This window comes from Coregonus clupeaformis, chromosome 7 (genome assembly GCF_020615455.1).
Source record: "Coregonus clupeaformis isolate EN_2021a chromosome 7, ASM2061545v1, whole genome shotgun sequence".
In the NCBI taxonomy this organism is placed as follows: domain Eukaryota; kingdom Metazoa; phylum Chordata; class Actinopteri; order Salmoniformes; family Salmonidae; genus Coregonus; species Coregonus clupeaformis.
The window spans coordinates 39590789-39611059 of NC_059198.1; the positions used below are offsets into that span (position 1 = coordinate 39590789).

Genomic DNA, 20271 nt, shown 5'->3' on the forward strand with positions numbered 1-20271 from the left:
TCAATTAGAAAGAAAATAACTATTGGAATCAAGACTTAAAAAGAACTGCAGATCCCCTCATTCAGATCCCTTTACAGCCTTATTCAAAAATGGATTAAATAAATAAAAATCCTCAAGAATCGACACACAATACCAAATAATGACGAAGCGAAAACAGGTTTTTAGAAATTTTTGCAAATGTATTTAAAATAAAATACAAAAAAAATGTATTTACATAAGTATTCATACCCTTTGCTATGAGACTCGAAATTGAGCTCAGGTGCATCCTGTTTCCATTGATCATAAAACAATTTTAAGAAAGAGATCTGGGAAAGGGTACCAAAAAATGTCTGCAGCATTGAAGGTCCCTAAGAACACAGTGGCCTCAATCATTCTTAAATGGAAGAAGTTTGGAACCACCAAGACACTTCCTAGAGCTGGCCACCATGCCACACTGAGCAGTCGGGGAGAAGGGCCTTGGTCAGGGAGGTGACAAAGAACCCGATGACCACTCTGACAGAGTTCTAGAGTTCCTCTGTGGAGATGGGGGAACCTTCCAGAAGGACAACCATCTCTGCAGCACTCCACAGAGTGGCGAACAACAAACGTGTTTGCTTATTTTTTTCTTTAAGCAATGGCTTTTTTTCTGGCCACTCTTCCGTAAAGCCCAGCTCTGTGGAGAGTATTGCTTAAAGTGGTCCTATGGACAGATACTCCAATCTCCGCTGTGGAGCTTTGCAGCTCCTTCAGGGTTATCTTTGGTCTCTTTGTTGCCTCTCTGATTAATGCCCTCCTTGCCTGGTCCGTGAGTTTTGGTGTGCGGCCCACTCTTGGCAGGTTTGTTGTAGTGCCATATTCTTTCAATTTGCTCTGTGGGATGTTCAACGTTACTGATATTTTTTTATAACCCAACAACTTTGTCCCTGAACTGTTTGGAGAGCTCCTTGGTCTTCATGGTGCCGCTTGCTTGGTGGAGCCCCTTGCTTAGTGGTGTTGCAGACTGTGGGGCCTTTCAGAACAGGTGTATATATACTGAGATCATGTGACAGATCATGTGACACTTAGATTGCACACAGGTGGACTTTATTTAACTAATTATGTGACTTCTGAAGGTAATTGGTTGCACCATATCTTATTTAGGGGCTTCAGAGCAAAGGGGGTGAATACATATGCACGCACCACTTTTCTGGTATTTTGTATAATATTTTGTCCATTATATGAAATCCAAATAAAAATCCAATTAAATTACAGGTTGTAATGCAACAAAATAGGAAAAACGCCAAGGGGGATGAATACTTTTGCAAGGCACTGTATACGGCCCCACCGTTGACAGTGCATGTCAGTGCAAAAACCAAGCCATGAGGTCAAAGAAATTGTCCGTAGACCTCTGTGACAGGATTGTGTCGAGGCACAGATCTGGGGAAGGGTACCAAAAAATGTCTGCAGCATTGAAAGTCCCCAAGAACACAATGGCTTCAATCATTCTTAAATGGAAGAAGTTTAGAACCACCAAGACTCTTCCTAGAGCTGGCCACCATGCCACACTGAGCAGTCGGGGAGAAGGGCTTTGGTCAGGGAGGTGACAAAGAACCCGATGGCCACTCTGACAGAGTTCTAGAGTTCCTCTGTGGAGATGGGGGAACCTTCCAGAAGGACAACCATCTCTGCAGCACTCCACCAATCAGGTCTTTATGGTAGAGTGGCCAGACGGAAGCCACTCCTCAGTAAAAGGCACATGACAGCTCACTTGGAGTTTGAAGCATGGTGGTGGCAGCATCATGCTGTGGGGATGTTTTTCAGCGGCAGGGACTGGGAGACTAGTCAGGATCGAGGCAAAGATGAACGGAGCAAAGTACTGAGAGATCCTTGATGAAGACATGCTCCAGAGCGCTCAGGACCTCAGACTGGGGCGAAGGTTCACCTTCCAACAGGACAACGACCCTAAGCACACAGCCAAGACAACGCAGGAGTGGCTTCGGGACAAGTCTCTGAATGTCCTTGAGTGGCCCAGCCAGAGCCCAGACTTGAACCCGATCGAACACCTCTGGAGAGACCTGAAAATTGCTGTGCAGCAACGTTCCCCATCCAACCTGACAGAGCTTGAGAGGATCTCCAGAGAAGAATGGGATAAACTCCCTAATTACAGGTGTGCCAAGCTTGTAGCGTTATACCCAAGAGGACTCGAGGCTGTAATCGCTGCCAAAGGTGCATCAACAAAGTACTGAGCAAAGGGTCTGAATACTTAAATAAATGTATTTAATGTAAATGAATACTTATGTAAATGTGGTATTTCATTTTTTATTTTTAATAAAATAGCAAACATTTCTAAAAACCTGTTTATGTTTTGTCATTATGAGGTATTGTGTGTAGATTTATGAGGGGGGGAAATGATTTAATCCATTGTAGAGTAAGGCTGTAACGTAACAAAATGTGGAAAGGTCAAGGGAGCTGAATACTTTCCGAAGGCACTGTGTATATATACAGTGGGGGAAAAAAGTATTTAGTCAGCCACCAATTGTGCAAGTTCTCCCACTTAAAAAGATGAGAGAGGCCTGTAATTTTCATCATAGGTACACGTCAACTATGACAAACAAATTGAGAATTTTTTTCTCCAGAAAATCACATTGTAGGATTTTTTATGAATTTATTTGCAAATTATGGTGGAAAATAAGTATTTGGTCACCTACAAACAAGCAAGATTTCTGGCTCTCACAGACCTGTAACTTCTTCTTTAAGAGGCTCCTCTGTCCTCCACTCGTTACCTGTATTAATGGCACCTGTTTGAACTTGTTATCAGTATAAAAGACACCTGTCCACAACCTCAAACAGTCACACTCCAAACTCCACTATGGCCAAGACCAAAGAGCTGTCAAAGGACACCAGAAACAAAATTGTAGACCTGCACCAGGCTGGGAAGACTGAATCTGCAATAGGTAAGCAGCTTGGTTTGAAGAAATCAACTGTGGGAGCAATTATTAGGAAATGGAAGACATACAAGACCACTGATAATCTCCCTCGATCTGGGGCTCCACGCAAGATCTCACCCCCGTGGGGTCAAAATGATCACAAGAACGGTGAGCAAAAATCCCAGAACCACACGGGGGGACCTAGTGAATGACCTGCAGAGAGCTGGGACCAAAGTAACAAAGCCTACCATCAGTAACACACTACGCCGCCAGGGACTCAAATCCTGCAGTGCCAGACGTGTCCCCCTGCTTAAGCCAGTACATGTCCAGGCCCATCTGAAGTTTGCTAGAGTGCATTTGGATTATCCAGAAGAGGATTGGGAGAATGTCATATGGTCAGATGAAAACAAAATAGAACTTTTTGGTAAAAACTCAACTCGTCGTGTTTGGAGGACAAAGAATGCTGAGTTGCATCCAAAGAACACCATACCTACTGTGAAGCATGGGGGTGGAAACATCATGCTTTGGGGCTGTTTTTCTGCAAAGGGACCAGGACGACTGATCCGTGTAAAGGAAAGAATGAATGGGGCCATGTATCGTGAGATTTTGAGTGAAAACCTCCTTCCATCAGCAAGGGCATTGAAGATGAAATGTGGCTGGGTCTTTCAGCATGACAATGATCCCAAACACACCGCCCGGGCAACGAAGGAGTGGCTTCGTAAGAAGCATTTCAAGGTCCTGGAGTGGCCTAGCCAGTCTCCAGATCTCAACCCCATAGAAAATCTTTGGAGGGAGTTGAAAGTCTGTGTTGCCCAGCGACAGCCCCAAAACATCACTGCTCTAGAGGAGATCTGCATGGAGGAATGGGCCAAAATACCAGCAACAGTGTGTGAAAACCTTGTGAAGACTTACAGAAAACGTTTGACCTGTGTCATTGCCAACAAAGGGTATATAACAAAGTATTGAGAAACTTTTGTTATTGACCAAATACTTATTTTCCACCATAATTTGCAAATAAATAAATTAAAAATCCTACAATGTGATTTTCTGGAGTTTTTTTTTCTCATTTTGTCTGTCATAGTTGACGTGTACCTATGATGAAAATTACAGGCCTCTCTCATCTTTTTAAGTGGGAGAACTTGCACAATTGGTGGCTGACTAAATACTTTTTTTCCCCACTGTATATACAGTACCAGTCAAAAGGTTGGACACACCTACTAATTCCAGGGTTTTTCTTTATTTTTACAATTTTCTACATTGTAGAATAGTGAAGACATCAAAACTATGAATTAACACATATGGAATCATGTAGTAACCAAAAAAGTGTTAAACAAATCAAAATATATTTTCTATTTGAGATTCTTCAAATAGCCACCCTTTGCCTTGATGACAGCTTTGCACACTCTTGGCATCACATATCTTAACAAAGCCAGGACTGGACCCTATCATCCTCAATAACTTCCGCCCCATTTCCAACTTCCCCTTCTTTGCCAAGACTCTGGAACGTACTGTTGCCTCTCAATTACAAACCCACTTGCTAATCAAAAACCTGTTCAAGCGCCTCCAGTCTGGTTTCCACCCCTCCACAGTATTGAAACTGCACTCCTCAAAGTTGTCAATGACCTCCTCACATCTGCTGATGCTGATGCCCTCAAAATCCTGATTGTCCTTGACCTGAGTGCCACTTTTGACACAGTGAGCCATCAGATCCTCCTCACCAGGCTTGAGGGTCTGGGTGTTGAGGGCACCACACTCTCCTGGCTACCTCACAAACCGGACCCACTACATCTCCCTCAACGGCCAAACCTCAGCTGCAGTTATACAGGGTGTCCCCCAGGGCTCTGTGCTGTGTCCCTTACTCTTCATTATCTACATTCTCCCCTTTGGTCAGATCCTCTGCCACTTCAACCTTGACTTCCACTGCTATGCCGATGACACCCAGATCTACCTCAGCACCAAGTCCCTCCTCAACCCACCTCTGACCCACATTTAATCCTGCCTCTCTGCAATAAAAACATGGACGCAACCAAACTTCCTCAAGCTCAACAGTGATAAAACGGAACTCATCCTCATAGGCACCAAATCCACCCTCACCAAAGCTGGCAACCTCACCATTGACGACACTACTGTCTCTCTCTCCCTCCATGCACGCAACCTTGCCGTCATTCTGGACTCCATCCTCTCCTTTGACCACATAAGACAGACTGTCAAATCCTCATTCTTCCACCTCCGCAACATTGCCAAAGTCAGGTCCTCCATCTCCAGTCCTGCTGCTGAAACCCTCATACATGCATTCAACTCCTCCTGTCTTGACTACTACAACTCACTGCTCTTCGGCATCAACTCAAGCTCCCTCCATAAGCTCCAAATGGTTCAAAACTCTGTCAACCAGCTTCACCTGGAATGCTTTTCCAACAGTCTTGAAGGAGTTCCCACATATGCTGAGCACTTGTTGGCTGCTTTTCCTTCACTCTGAGGTCCGACTCATCCCAAACCATCTCAATTGGGTTGAGGTCGGGGGATTGTGGAGGCCAGGTCATCTGATGCAGCACTCCATCACTCTCCTTGGTCAAATAGCCCTTACACAGCCACAAAGTCACATGCAGAGATCATCCGTTCACCCACACCGCATCTCACAAAGACACAGCGGTTGGAACCAAAAATCTCAATTTTGGACTCCAGACCAAAGGACAAAATTCCACCGGTCTAATGTCCATTGCTCGTGTTTCTTGGCCCAAGCAAGTCTCTTCTTCTTATTGGTGTCCTTTAGTAGTGGTTTCTTTGCAGCAATTCGACCATGAAGGCCTGATTCAGAACAGTCTCCTCAGTTGATGTTGAGATGTGTCTGTTACTTGAACTCTGTGAAGCATTTATTTGGGCTGCAATTTCTGAGGCTGGTAACTCTAATGAACTTATCCTCTGCAGCAGAGGTAACTCTGGGTCTTCCATTCCTGTGGCGGTCCTCATGACAGCGAGTTTCATCATTGCGCTTGATGGTTTTTGCGACTGCACTTGAAGAAACTTTCAAAGTTCTTGAAATATTCCGTATTGACTGACCTTCATGTCTTAAAGTAATGATGGACTGTCATTTCTCTTTGCTTATTTGTGCGGTTCTTGCCATTTACATTTACATTTTAGCAATTTAGCAGACGCTCTTATCCAGAGCGACTTACAGTTAGTGAGTGCATACAATTTTTATTTTTTCATACTGGCCTCCTGTGGGAATCGAACCCACAACCCTGGCGTTGCAAACGCCATGCTCTACCAACTGAGCTACATCCCTGCCGGCCATTAATTGAAATGCATTCCAGGTGATTACCTCATGAAGCTGGTTGAGAGAATGCCAAGAGTGTGCAAAGCTGTCATCAAGGCAAAGGGTGGCTATTTGAAGAATCTCAAATATAAATACATTTTGATTTGTTCAACATTTTTTTGGTTGCTACATGATTCCATATGTGTTATTTCATAGTTTTGATGTCTTCACTATTATTCTACAATGTAAAAAATAGTAAAAATAAAGAAAAAGTCCCCTGTAGCTCAGTTGGTAGAGCATGGCGCTTGCAACGCCAGGGTTGTGGGTTCGTTTCCCACGGGGGACCAGTATGAAAATGTATGCACTCACTAACTGTAAGTCGCTCTGGATAAGAGCATCTGCTAAATGACTAAAAAGTAAATGTAAAATGTAAAATCCCTTGAATGAGTAGGTGTGTCCAAACCTTTGACTGGTACTGTATATTTTTGTTCAGTATACTTACATTTACATTTATATTTACGTCATTTAGCAGACGCTCTTATCCAGAGCAACTTACAAATTGGTGCATTCACCTTATAGCCAGTGGGATAACCACTTTACAATATGTTTTTTTTTTTTTTGGGGGGGGGGGTAAGGGGGGGTTACTTTATCCTATCCCAGGCATTCCTTAAAGAGGTGGGGTTTCAAGTGTCTCCGGAAGGTGGTGAGTGACTCCGCTGTCCTGGCGTCGTGAGGGAGCTTGTTCCACCATTGGGGTGCCAGAGCAGCGAACAGTGTTGACTGGGCTGAGCGGGAACTGTGCTTCCGCAGAGGTAGGGGGGCCAGCAGGCCAGAGGTGGATGAACACAATGCCCTCGTTTGAGTGTAGGGACTGATCAGAGCCTGAAGGTACGGAGGTGCCGTTCCCCTCACAGCTCCGTAGGCAAGCACCATGGTCTTGTAGCAGATGCGAGCTTCAACTGGAAGCCAGTGGAGTGTGCAGAGGAGCGGGGTGACGTGAGAGAACTTGGGAAGGTTGAACACCAGTCGGGCTGCGGCATTCTGGATGAGTTGTAGGGGTTTAATGGCACAGGCAGGGAGCTCAGCCAACAGCGAGTTGCAGTAATCCAGACGGGAGATGACAAGTGCCTGGATTAGGACCTGTGCCGCTTCCTGTGTAAGGCAGGGTCGTACTCTCCGAATGTTGTAGAGCATGAACCTACAGTATCGGGTCACCGCCTTGATGTTAGCGGAGAACGACAGGGTGTTGTCCAGGGTCACGCCAAGGCTCTTTGCACTCTAGGAGGAGGACATAAAGGAGTTGTCAACCGTGATGGCGAGATCATGGAACGGGCAGTCCTTCCCCGGGAGGAAGAGCAGCTCCGTCTTGCCGAGGTTCAGCTTGAGGTGGTGATCCGTCATCCACACTGATATGTCTGCCAGACACGCAGAGATGCGATTCGCCACCTGGTTATCAGAAGGGGGAAAGGAGAAGATTAGTTGTGTGTCGTCTGCATAGCAATGATAGGAGAGGCCATGTGAGGATATGACAGAGCCAAGTGACTTGGTGTATAGCGAGAATAGGAGAGGGCCTAGAACTGAGCCCTTGGGGACACCAATGGTGAGAGCACGTGGTGCGGAGACAGATTCTCGCCACGCCAGTTGGTAGGAGTGACCTGTCAGGTAGGACACAATCCAAGAGTGAGCCGCGCCGGAGATGCCCAACTCGGAGAGGGTGGAGAGGAGGATCTGATGGTTCACAGTATCAAAGGCAGCAGACAGGTCTAGAAGGACAAGAGCAGAGGAGAGAGAGTTAGCTTTAGCAGTGCGGAGAGCCTCCGTGACACAGAGAAGAGCAGTCTCAGTTGAATGACCAGTCTTGAAACCTGACTGGTTTGGATCAAGAAGGTCATTCTGAGAGAGATAGCAAGAGAGTTGGCTAAAGACGGCACGCTCAAGAGTTTTGGAGAGAAAAGAAAGAAGGGATACTGGTCTGTAGTTGTTGACATCAGAGGGATCGAGTGTAGGTTTTTTGAGAAGGGGTGCAACTCTCGCTCTCTTGAAGACGGAAGGGACATAGCCAGCGGTCAAGGATGAGTTGATTAGCGAGGTGAGGTAAGGGAGAAGGTCTCCGGAAATGGTCTGGAGAAGAGAGGAGGGGATAGGGTCAAGCGGGCAGGTTGTTGGGCGGCCGGCCGTCACAAGTCGCAAGATTTCATCTGAAGAGAGAGGGGAGAAAGAAGTCAAAGCATAGGGTAGGGCAGTGTGAGCAGGACCAGCAGTGTCATTTGACTTAACAAACGAGGATCGGATGTCGTCAACCTTCTTTTCAAAATGGTTGACAAAGTCATCCACAGAGAGGGAGGGCGGGGGGGGGAGAGGATTCAGCAGGGAGGAGAAGGTGGCAAAGAGCTTCCTAGGGTTAGAGGCAGATGCTTGGAATTTAGAGTGGTAGAAAGTGGCTTTAGCAGCAGAAACAGAGGAAGAAAATGTAGAGAGGAGGGAGTGAAAAGATGCCAGGTCCGCAGGGAGTCTAGTTTTCCTCCATTTCCACTCGGCTGCCCGGAGCCCTGTTCTGTGAGCTCGCAATGAGTCGTCAAGCCACGGAGCAGGAGGGGAGGACCGAGCCGGCCGGGAGGATAGGGGACATAGAGAGTCAAAGGATGCAGAAAGGGAGGAGAGGAGGGTTGAGGAGGCAGAATCAGGAGATTGGAGGGAGAAGGACTGAGCAGAGGGAAGAGATGATAGGATGGAAGAGGAGAGAGTAGCGGGAGAGAGAGAGCGAAAGTTGCGACGGCGCATTACCATCTGAGTAGGGGCAGAGTGAGTAGTGTTGGAGGACAGCGAGAGAGAAAAGGATACAAAGTAGTGGTCGGAGACTTGGAGGGGAGTTGCAGTGAGATTAGTAGAAGAACAGCATCTAGTAAAGATGAGGTCAAGCGTATTGCCTGCCTTGTGAGTAGAGGGGACGGTGAGAGGGTGAGGTCAAAAGAGGAGAGGAGTGGAAAGAAGGAGGCAGAGAGAAATGAGTCAAAGGTAGACGTAGGGAGGTTGAAGTCACCCAGAACTGTGAGGGGTGAGCCATCCTCAGGAAAGGAACTTATCAAGGCGTCACGCTCATTGATGAACTCTCCAGGGGAACCTGGAGGCCGATAAATGATAAGGATGTTAAGCTTGAATGGGCTAGTGACTGTGACAGCATGGAATTCAAATGAGGAGATAGACAGATGGGTCAGGGGAAAAAGAGAGAATGTCCACTTGGGAGAGATGAGGATTCCTGTGCCACCACCCCGCTGACCAGATGCTCTCGGGTATGCGAGAACACATGGACAGACGAGGAGAGAGCAGTAGGAGTAGCAGTGTTTTCAGTGGTAATCCATGTTTCCGTCAGCGCCAAGAAGTCGAGGGACTGGTGGGTAGCATAGGCTGAGATGAACTCTGCCTTGTTGGCAGCAGAACGGCAGTTCCAGAGGCTGCCTGAGACCTGGAACTCCACGTGGGTCGTGCGCGCAGGGACCACCAGGTTAGAGTGGCAGCAGCCACGCGGTGTGAGGCGTTTGTATAGCCTGTGCGGAGAGGAGAGAACAGGGATAGACAGACGCATAGTTGACAGGCTACAGAAAATGGCTACAATAATGCAAAGGAGATCGGAATGAAATGAACTAAACATCTGTGAAAGCGAGAGAGCGGGGCCTCCCTCACTTCCGTTTCACTGAAACACCCAAATATAACTCTCCCAACTTCCACCTCAGAAACTATAATTGTTGTAAACTACAGCGGTTCAATGTTTTCTAGGAATAGACTAACTTAGTTTATTCAGCTAGCTAACTTGGTACAGTATTCTTCAGTGAAAACCGTCCAGGGCACCAAATCCTATGACGCCACAGCCAACTAGCATGCCAGCCTCCAACAACACGGTTTAGCACCAATACTCGGCCACAACAAACCACCAGTGTGTCAACACGCCAAGCAGATCATTCGTGTCCTTGTCTAACGTTGTGGGTTAGTCCCGACAGCTTGAGCGAGTCCGTCGTCAACTTATTCAGCCAGTTAGTTAGCTAGAATAGTTAGCATACTAGCTAGCCATTGCTTTCTGCCAACGAAAAAAACCCTCCTCCCACGGCACGAACACACAGAGAGAGCCAAGCTAACGTTAACTAGTCACCCATGTCCCGAATTCCCTTGAACGACTCTGGTTACCAGTATGTAAAAACTTGTATAACTATGTATAACTTACCCCTAGCAGCTACTGTTAGCTAGCCAAGTGCAAAGCTAGCCACTGAATCGACTCAGCCAGTTCGCGTCTGTTCGCTAGGTCGTTCCAGCTATTGTTTAGTAGCTATCCAGGTAGCAACAAGCTAGCTACATTTCGAGCACAGTAGCTACTAACTACCTAACGTTAACGCTTCAGACAATGAGGTTAGAAAAACAGCTGAATGGTAGGCAGCTAGCTGGCGTAATTACAGGTACTCTCAAGCGTGAAACAACTATCCACAGTTGCTAATAGTTACCAGTAGCTACCCGCTAGCTAGTCCAGGTAGTGGGTTAGCTAGCCTCATGCTTCACCGGGCTCAGCCGAATACAACTTAGGCATGAACCTGATCATTTATGTATCCTTATTTCTCAAACTTTTGACTGGTACTGTAAGTGCAACCTGTAAAGTGTTGGGCCCATGTTCCATGAGCTGAAATAAAAGATCCCAGAAATAAAAGATTACACAAAAAGCTTATTTCTCTCAACTTTTGTGCACAAATTTCTTTACATCCCTATTAGTGAGCATTTCTCCTTTACCATGATAATTCATCCACCTGATGGTAAATTAGCAAACATTTCTAAAAACCTGTTTTTGCTATGTCATTATGGGGTATTGTGTGTAGATTGATGAGGGAAAAAAAACAATTTAATCAATTTTAGAATAAGGCTGTAACGTAACAAAATGTGGAAAAAGTAAAGGGGTCTGAATACTTTCCGAAGGCACTGTATAAAGGCTTAGATACATTGCCGTCAGAAAGTATTCACACCCTTTGACTTTTTCCACCTTTTGTTGTGTTACACCCTGAATTAAAAATGTATTTGTCACTGGCCTACACACAAAACCCCTGCAGATACTGCAGGTCTTGATTTAGTCAGTCATCTACCCGGGAGCTAGACAGTGGCAGTTGACCAGGGAACAGATCCTGATATCATTCACCTACCACAAAACAAACACACTTCAACCAACAGTCACCAAATATTAAACCATCCAACTAATTTGCATGTTCCGCTCTCAACTTTTGCCATGCTACATAAACGGTCAATACTAGTGACACTATTTGGATTCTTTCCTTTTTGTTCAGTATATAAAGGCTAGCCGTCAGAAAGTATTCACACCCTTTGGCTTTTTCCACATTTTGTTGTGTACACCCTGAATTAAAGATGTATTTGTCACTGGCCTACACACAATACCCCATCAAGTCAAAATGGAATTATGTTTTTCAACATTTTTACAAATTAATTAAAAATGAAAAGCTGAAATGTCTTGAGTCAAAAAGTATTCAACCCCTTTGTTATGGCAAGCCTAAATAAGTTAATGAGTAAAAATGTGCTTAACAAGTCACATAATAAGTTGCATAGACTCACTTTGTGTGAAACTAATAGTGTTTAACAGGATTTTTTCATGACTACCTCATCTCTGTACCCCACACATACAAATATCTGTAAGGTCCCTCAGTCGAGCAGTGAATTTCAAACCCAGATTCAACCACAAAGACCAGGGAGGTTTTTCAATGCCACGCAAAGAGGGGCACCTTTTGGTAGATGGGTAAAAAAAGCAGACATTGAATATCCCATTGAGCATGGTGAAATTATTAATGATCAATACACCCAATCAATACAAAGATACAGGCGTCCTTCCTAACTCAATTACCGGAGAGGAAGGAAACCGCTCAGGGATTTGACCATGAGGCCAATGGTGACTTTAAAACAGTTACAGAGTTTAATGGCTGTGACAGGAGAAAACTGAAGATGGATCAACAACATTGCACTTACTCCACAATACTAACCTGATTGACAGAGTGAAAAGAATGAAGCCTGTAGAGAATAAAAATATCCTGTTGCACTAAAGTAATACTGCTAAAAATGTGGCAAAGCAATTAACTTTTGGTCTTTAATGCAAAGTGTTACGCTTAGGGCAGATCCAATATATTGCTGAGTACCACTCTCCATATTTTCAAGCAAAGTGGTGGCTGCATCATGTTATGGGTATGCTTGTAATTGTTAAGGACTGGGGAGTTTTTCCGGAGAAAAAATAAACGGAATGTAGCTAAGCACAGGCAAATTCCTAGAGGAAAACCTGGTTCAGTCTGCTTTCCACCTTTCAGCTGGACAATAACCTAAAGTACAAGGCCAAATCTACACTGGAGTTGCTTACCAAGACAGTAAATGTTCCTGAGTGGCCGAGTTACAGTTTTGACTTAAATCTACTTGAAAATCTATAGCGAGACCAGAAAATGGTTGTTTAGCAATGATCAACAACCAAATATTGCACAATCCAGGTGTGCAAAGCTCTTAGAGACTTACCCAGAAAGACTCAGCTGTACTTGCTGCCAAAGGTGCTTCTACAAAGTATTGACTCAGGAGTGTGAATACTTAAGTAAATGAGATATGTCAGTATTTCATTTTCAATAAATTTGCAAACAATTCTAAAAACCTGTTTTCACTTTGTCATTATGGGATATTGTGTGTAGAGAAAAAAACCACAATTTAATCCATTTTGAATTCAGGCTTTTACAACAAAATGTGGAATAAATCAAGGGGTATGAATGCTTTCTGAAGGTACTGTATCTATCTATTTATCATTCTATCTATCTATCTAGTACAGTAGCGCCGAGGGCATAAAAAAGGTTCCATAGACAGTGCATCCTGGTACCCAGTTATACATGAAAATTCAAACATTAAGCATTCAACAAACAATATACAGTGCATTTGGAAAGTATTCAGACCTCTTCCCTTTTTCCACATTCTGTTACATTACAGCCTTATTCTAAAATGGATTAAATGCATTTATTTCGTCATCAATCTACACACAATACCCAATAATGACAAAGCAAAAACAGGTCTTTAGAATATTTTGCAAATGTATTAAGAAAACCCCCCGGAAATACCTTATTTACATAAGTATTCAGACCATTTGCTATGAGACTCGAAATTGAGCTCAGGTGCATCCTGTTTCCATTGATCCTCCTTGAAATGTTTCTACAACTTGATTGGTGTCCACCTGTGGTAAATTCAATTGATTGGACATGATTTGGAAAGGCACACACCTGTCTATACAGTGGCTTGCGAAACTATTCACCCCGCTTGGCATTTTTCCTATTTTGTTGCCTTGATTTTTGGGGCTTTGTATCATTTGATTTACACAACATGCCTACTACTTTAAAGATGCAAAATATATTTTTGGGGTGAAACAAACAAGAAATAAGAACATCCCCACAGCATGATGCTGCCACCACCATGCTTCACTATGGGGATGGTGTTCTCGGGGTGATGAGAGGTGTTGGGTTTGCACCAGACATAGTGTTTTCCTTGATGGTCAAAAAGCTCAATTTTAGTCTCATCTTACCAGAGTACCTTCTTCCATATGTTTGGGGAGTCTCCCACATGCCTTTTGGCGAACAACAAACGTGTTTGCTTATTTTTTTCTTTAAGCAATGGCTTTTTTTCTGGCCACTCTTCCGTAAAGCCCAGCTCTGTGGAGAGTATGGCTTAAAGTGGTCCTATGGACAGATACTCCAATCTCCGCTGTGGAGCTTTGCAGCTCCTTCAGGGTTATCTTTGGTCTCTTTGTTGCCTCTATGATTAATGCCCTCCTTGCCTGGTCCGTGAGTTTTGGTGGGCGGCCCACTCTTGGCAGGTTTGTTGTGGTGCCATATTCTTTCAATTTGCTCCGTGGGATGTTCAAAGTTTCTGATATTTTTTTATAACCCAACAACTTTGTCCCTGAACTGTTTGGAGAGCTCCTTGGTCTTCATGGTGCCGCTTGCTTGGTGGAGCCCCTTGCTTAGTGGTGTTGCAGACTCTGGGGCCTTTCAGAACAGGTGTATATATACTGAGATCATGTGACAGATCATGTGACACTTAGATTGCACACAGGTGGACTTTATTTAACTAATTATGTGACTTCTGAAGGTAATTGGTTGCACCATATCTTATTTAGGGGCTTCAGAGCAAAGGGGGTGAATAAATATGCACGCACCACTTTTCTGGTATTTATTTTGTATAATATTTTGTCCATTATATGAAATCCAAATAAAAATCCAATTAAATTACAGGTTGTAATGCAACAAAATAGGAAAAACGCCAAGGGGGATGAATACTTTTGCAAGGCACTGTATACGGCCCCACCGTTGACAGTGCATGTCAGTGCAAAAACCAAGCCATGAGGTCGAAGAAATTGTCCGTAGACCTCCGTGACAGGATTGTGTCGAGGCACAGATCTGGGGAAGGGTACCAAAAAATGTCTGCAGCATTGAAAGTCCCCAAGAACACAATGGCTTCAATCATTCTTAAATGGAAGAAGTTTAGAACCACCAAGACTTCCTAGAGCTGGCCGCCTGGCCAAACTGAGCAATCGGGGGAGAAGGGCCTTGGTCAGGGAGGTGACCAAGAACCCGATGGTCACTCTGACAGAGCTCCAGCGTTCCTCTGTCGAGATGGGAGAACCTTCCATTTTTAGAATAAGGCTGTAACGTAACAAAATGTGGAAAAAGTCAAGGGGTCTGAATACTTTCCAAATGCACTGTAGGTCTTGAATTATACAGTCAGCTACCCGGGAGCTAGACAGTGGCGGTTGAGCAGGAGCAAAGGGGACAGATCCTGGTGTTATTCACCTACCACAAAACAAACACACGTCCACAAACAGCACAGGGATGACAGTTCAACACACAGTCACCATATCTTAAGCCATCCATTATATTCCAAAACATCCTCTGGAGATTTTATTTAACTAAATTTGCATGTTCCGCTCTGACTTTTCCCATGCTACATAAACGGTCTATATTGGTGACACTATTTGGATTCACCTACCCAGCGCTGTGTGCCTGGCAGTGTCGCTCTTTGACTGTTAATGGCCCATATTAACCATTTGGAACACACAGACACACACACACACACACACACAAACACACATAAACACACACACGTAAACAGATACACACCCAGCACCACGTGCGTGCCTGTGCCTGGCAGTGCCCAGCGCAAAGCTAGCCTCAGAGGGGGAAGCTGTGTGCCGAGCCCTGCCGTTATGTCCCGCAATCTCCTCGCTGAGCATCTTTGCATACGCCACAACACAAAACAATTTAGGCAGAAGTGAAATTAGTATAATTGGTGGTAAAGCGGTTTAGCCCACACATCGCACATCCAGGAGGTTAGGGCTCTAAGCCCCCACACTGCAGAGGGAGAAAGAAAGGGGGTACAAAAAGAATAATACAAATAAATAAAAACTTCACAGCACACCAGTGTTCATTTTTCACTATATGTGTCTTTAGAGATATTGTTAATATCGGTCTCTCATGCATGGACCGGTACGTGCACGGCGGAAAGTCAAGACATCCGGAAAGGTAAAAGGCGGAGTGAGACAATTTTCCATATCAGAAGGTGGTTTGTTTGCCCGGAGCCTTAGTTGTGCCTAAAGTGCCATAACATTACACCACTCCTACAGATGAGATCAAAGCATTCAGCCACGGATCCTCAGCAGTTAGCAGTTTTTTGGCACACAGCGCATCCTTCACCGAAACATATTTTCAAGGTTCCTACATTGACTGCTCCACAAAATGAACTCTTTAATATATAGGAAATGCCGCATACAAAAACATATTTTCTTTCTAAGTATAGCCTAATATTCGGAGATTAAGCTTTCTCGTTAATTATTTTCATTTTAATTAGTAAATCTTAATTAACAATGAACATTCACCCTTAAAATTTTTGGCTTCGGAATGAAGGGGGGAGAAACGAGTGAATAAATATGACAATCTTTTTGGGACCTCCAGGCAGGATTACTGATGCAGGCAGACTTAGTTATTAAACACGTTCTAAATTAAATGCCTCCATGAATTTTGCACAGAAATATATTTTCATAGTTTTGCATGCCAAATGTGACATTTTATATTTTAGATTCATCTGCCGCAGTAATTTTGGAAATGTCATATATACAAAGATTTTGTCATTTACCAATGGAATTACTATGCATGGCAGGTTGGCCATTGCTTTTCCTGGCTGTGCCGGTTGTTTCAAGTCAGCAAGCCATAAAAAATCTTTATCTCTCTGAAACACAGCAATTTGGGAGATAATCGAATGGTGACTGGGGGGCAGAAATGCCAGTCTGAGGAATTATACCACAATCTCTCCTACATTTACAACCTTCCTCAAAGCGAGTTGTCACCCTGGCAGGAAGGGCTGATAGAAGATTCATTACATCTCTAAGCCTGCATGGTGGCAGAGCAGCCTCATCCCCAGCCTAACAACACAACAGCACACTCCTACGGATGCTAAGGCTGCTGCTGCCTGATGCTGCTCCTTCCTCCTCACTCTCCCTTCTTTCCCTTTCTGTTTTCCTTAAGACACCAGACGGCTTTTTACACACTGGGGGATGAAAAACATCCTAAATAAAGGAGAAAGAGAGACGGCGGTTTTGCCCAGTGTTCCATGATAAACACAGGGAAGCCTTTTATGTGTGTGTGTGTGTGTGTGTGTGTGTGTGTGTGTGTGTGTGTGTGTGTGTATGCTCACGCGTGCATGAGTGTGCTTGCAAAATAGACTCTGCTGACAGATTCCATTCACGGCAGCATGGATTTCATATAATTACATCATTTGACTTAAAAAAAAAACATTCCTCTATCTGTTTCTTGGGCCATAAACATATTTTGCGAGATATCATCATTTATTCTATGGTTGAACCCTGGTGGAAATAAGCCTCCGATATAGAAGTGGGACTTCCTGTTGATGTGCCATGTTACTTCCTGTGTTTGTGTCTGATAATGGCTGGGATAACATATCCTACCTGCCAGCCGAGGCCCGGCTCCCTGGCCCACGGTGGTTCTGCTGCAGAGGAGGCTTCTGTCATCTCGCCGTATTTGGCGATCACTTCACCTTTGCGCTCCCACAGTGCCTTCAGCAACTGGCTCTCTGCGCTGCGAAACACAAGCGGTAACCCTGTTAACCAGCCACCTGCATATTGTGCTCTCTTGTTTCCACTTTGTAGCCAACAGCGGAGAATCTAATAACGCAACAACAAACACTTTCCACTTTTTTCCCTCCCTCCCTCTCTTTCTCTCCCCCTCTCTCTCTCTCTCTCTCTCTCTCGCTCTCTCCTCAGCCTGCTTGGCCTTTCAATCTTATCTGGGGTAATGTAATAAACTGCTGCTCCGCTCCGTCTCCCAGCCACCTCTCTTAATTCCTCAAAATAAAGCAATATCATAGGCCCGCCTGCTAGTGGATAAGATGGCTTTAAAGTAAGAATAATTCAGCAAATAAATGCTCATCGGCGCAGCATCAAAGCCAGCCACCAACTTTATTTTCTGCTCGCCCGATCAAAAGTATTACATGTGCTTTCGTCAGTTAACAACGCAGCAGAATGGGGGCCCTCTCCCTAATGAAATTACTGTTAAATCAAAAACAGTGAAAGGAAATAAATTACATGTTTTAAAGAAAGTCAGCTTGGCATCCCGTTCCCATTGTAGAGAAAAGGAGATAATTTCTCATTGAATCTCAGAAAACGTAGCCCTAGGTGATGTGTATTAAAGCCTCTCATGTCTAATAGCCACCCACCAATGATATCAGAAGGAATTTGCAGGGGCCAAGGCTGCGCGGAGAAGGTCATCGTTGCTAAACTCAAACGGCATTCATCTGACAGCCATGGTGTCCAAACCAACACCCACAGTAAACAGTGAGAACAACAGGCTCATGTAGATTCTCTTGATTTTACTGTATTATGTCAGGCCGGATGGTAGGCCATAATTACTAAAAAAACTCTACATGCCATTATAGCCTTTGGGCTGAGGGAGGAGATGCATGATTCCAGACTGATGTGGATGGAACACAAACTGATGCTCCTGAGTCCAGTGACATAGGCAGATTTTCATGCCTCGCAGCCATTTACCCACAATGCAGAAGCACAGACAATGCATTGCAATATAGAGCCCATATAGGCTACAGTCATCTTTCATGTTTTCTCAAATGGCAGCTAAATAGAAATGGTGAATGTTCTGTACAATGAATGATTATTCCATTCATGTAACATTAGTTGTAAATGTTGAGTGAGATGTTATAGAGAACATACCATTGAAATGCTGCATACAGCCTGTCTTGCAGTATCCTCTCCTGTTGGTCACAGTCTCTGTGTGACTGGGCCTGGGGTTCCTTTGAAAGAATGAGCCAACTTTTTGTCAACATGGGCATTTTGCAGCCTGTAAAAATAAATACTCACAAAACAAACGCATGCAGGAGTGATACAGTGGTCCTCTGTAGCTCAATTGGTAGAGCATGGCGCTTGTAACGCCAGGGTAGTGGGTTCGATCCCCGGGACCACCCATACCTAAAAATGTATGCACACATGACTGTAAGTCGCTTTGGATAAAAGCGTCTGCTAAATGGCATATTATTATATTATTATACTGATGAAATAGTGCATGATTTGAACTACAACCATTTCAGAGATTTCTCTGGTTTATATTACTATAACAGCTTCGATTGCATGTACAACTCTACGACACAATAAGAGGAAGGAGATTAAAATGCCTCTCAGCGAACCTGGCACAATGTATTCAAATCATCCCAGTAATACCAACAATACTACTTCAGGAAATATCATTTTACATAGCACAAAGTAATCTTTCCCTTTATGGACACAGCAAAGTACCTTTGCATTTCCCCTTAAGAAGGACATTAGTCTTTTCTTCCTCACCCACTCATTTTCCTGAGACATCCCTCCTCTTTGAAGATGTGTATCCTGCCAAAAATAAAAGCACACACTTAGGCTGCATCCAAAATGGCACCTTATGCGGGCCCTGGTCAAAAGTAGTGTGCTAGAGAATAGGGTGCCATTTCAGACGCACCCTTAGTTTGGGCGAGATCTGTGATAGGGAGGTCTAGTGTGAATTAAGTACACAGCATCTAACTCTGAAACAACGTGGTAATGCAATCTGCAGGCAATCAATAGCAGCCAGCCCGGAGCCTACAGACATGTAACGGGTTGATGAATCCTTCCAGCCGGTACCATTCAGTCAGCAAGTTTACACAGCTATTCAGTCGCATTGACACTGTTAAATGACAACGTCTCGCAAGCAACCATGAAAGCTTTTGTGTGTAACAAACGGGGGAAAAAAGCCCTATTATTTCAAAATAGATGAGGAAATCTCCGGTGCATAGCCTAATGTTCTTTCAAAGAGAAGTGGGCGCAAAACAGTTGGGGAGTGAATACACATTATGATAGCATAAAACACTGATCTCTGCTCGTACACAGTATTACTGTAGATGGAACTGATTATCAAAACATGAAACGATGACTCAAGTCTTAACATCACAAGATCCATCCATTTCTCACTTTCCTTCCATATTCTTGGTGTTAATTTGCAACTCCTTAATTCTTCTTCCTTTTTAAGTCAGATTACAGCTATAAATATACTGGATAGTTTTCTCTTTTCTGTTTAGATATGCGTTCATGTTTGGGTTTGGCTACCTCAATAGCGCTGAACAATGAAAACCCCATGTTCCCGTTTTCACCCCATTTTATGACTGATGGAGTATCAACACTCATTTCATAAGCTTCTTCAGATCTTCACGCTATTTCACAAAATCCCCTTCTCCCAAAACAAGTGGTGGGGAGAAAAAATTGTCACGCTCTATTTTTCCTGAAAAGAGATGGTTGACAAACCAAGATGGAAATCCAGGCTTCAATGACAAATGCATAATGATGAATAATCACAAAAACAACAAACGCTAACAAATTAATAGTTTGGACAATATCCTATTTTCACACACAATGTATGATGCGATCAATTTGGCAAATCTGGGATCGAGATGAATTGAACCTTACAATTAATTAAAGTTACATAAAAAAAGATTTCAGTTCAGTGCATCTGAAAGTTACATCAACTACATTAGGAACCAAACGGGCAACTT

The 20271-nt window shown here is 44.1% G+C and overlaps 1 protein-coding gene across 1 annotated transcript in view; it reads right to left on the bottom strand.

The window, feature by feature from the left end:
- LOC121568671 overlaps positions 1 to 20271 on the bottom strand; it is a 117720-nt gene that overhangs the window by 80475 nt on the left and 16974 nt on the right. Inside the window, exons 9-12 of the mRNA XM_041879076.2 lie at positions 19010 to 19099; positions 18851 to 18854; positions 18431 to 18557; positions 17153 to 17282 (exon numbers count right to left, since the gene is read on the bottom strand). Of these exons, the coding sequence (XP_041735010.1) occupies positions 17153 to 17282; positions 18431 to 18557; positions 18851 to 18854; positions 19010 to 19099 (351 nt within the window). The remainder of the gene's footprint in view (positions 1 to 17152; positions 17283 to 18430; positions 18558 to 18850; positions 18855 to 19009; positions 19100 to 20271) is intronic.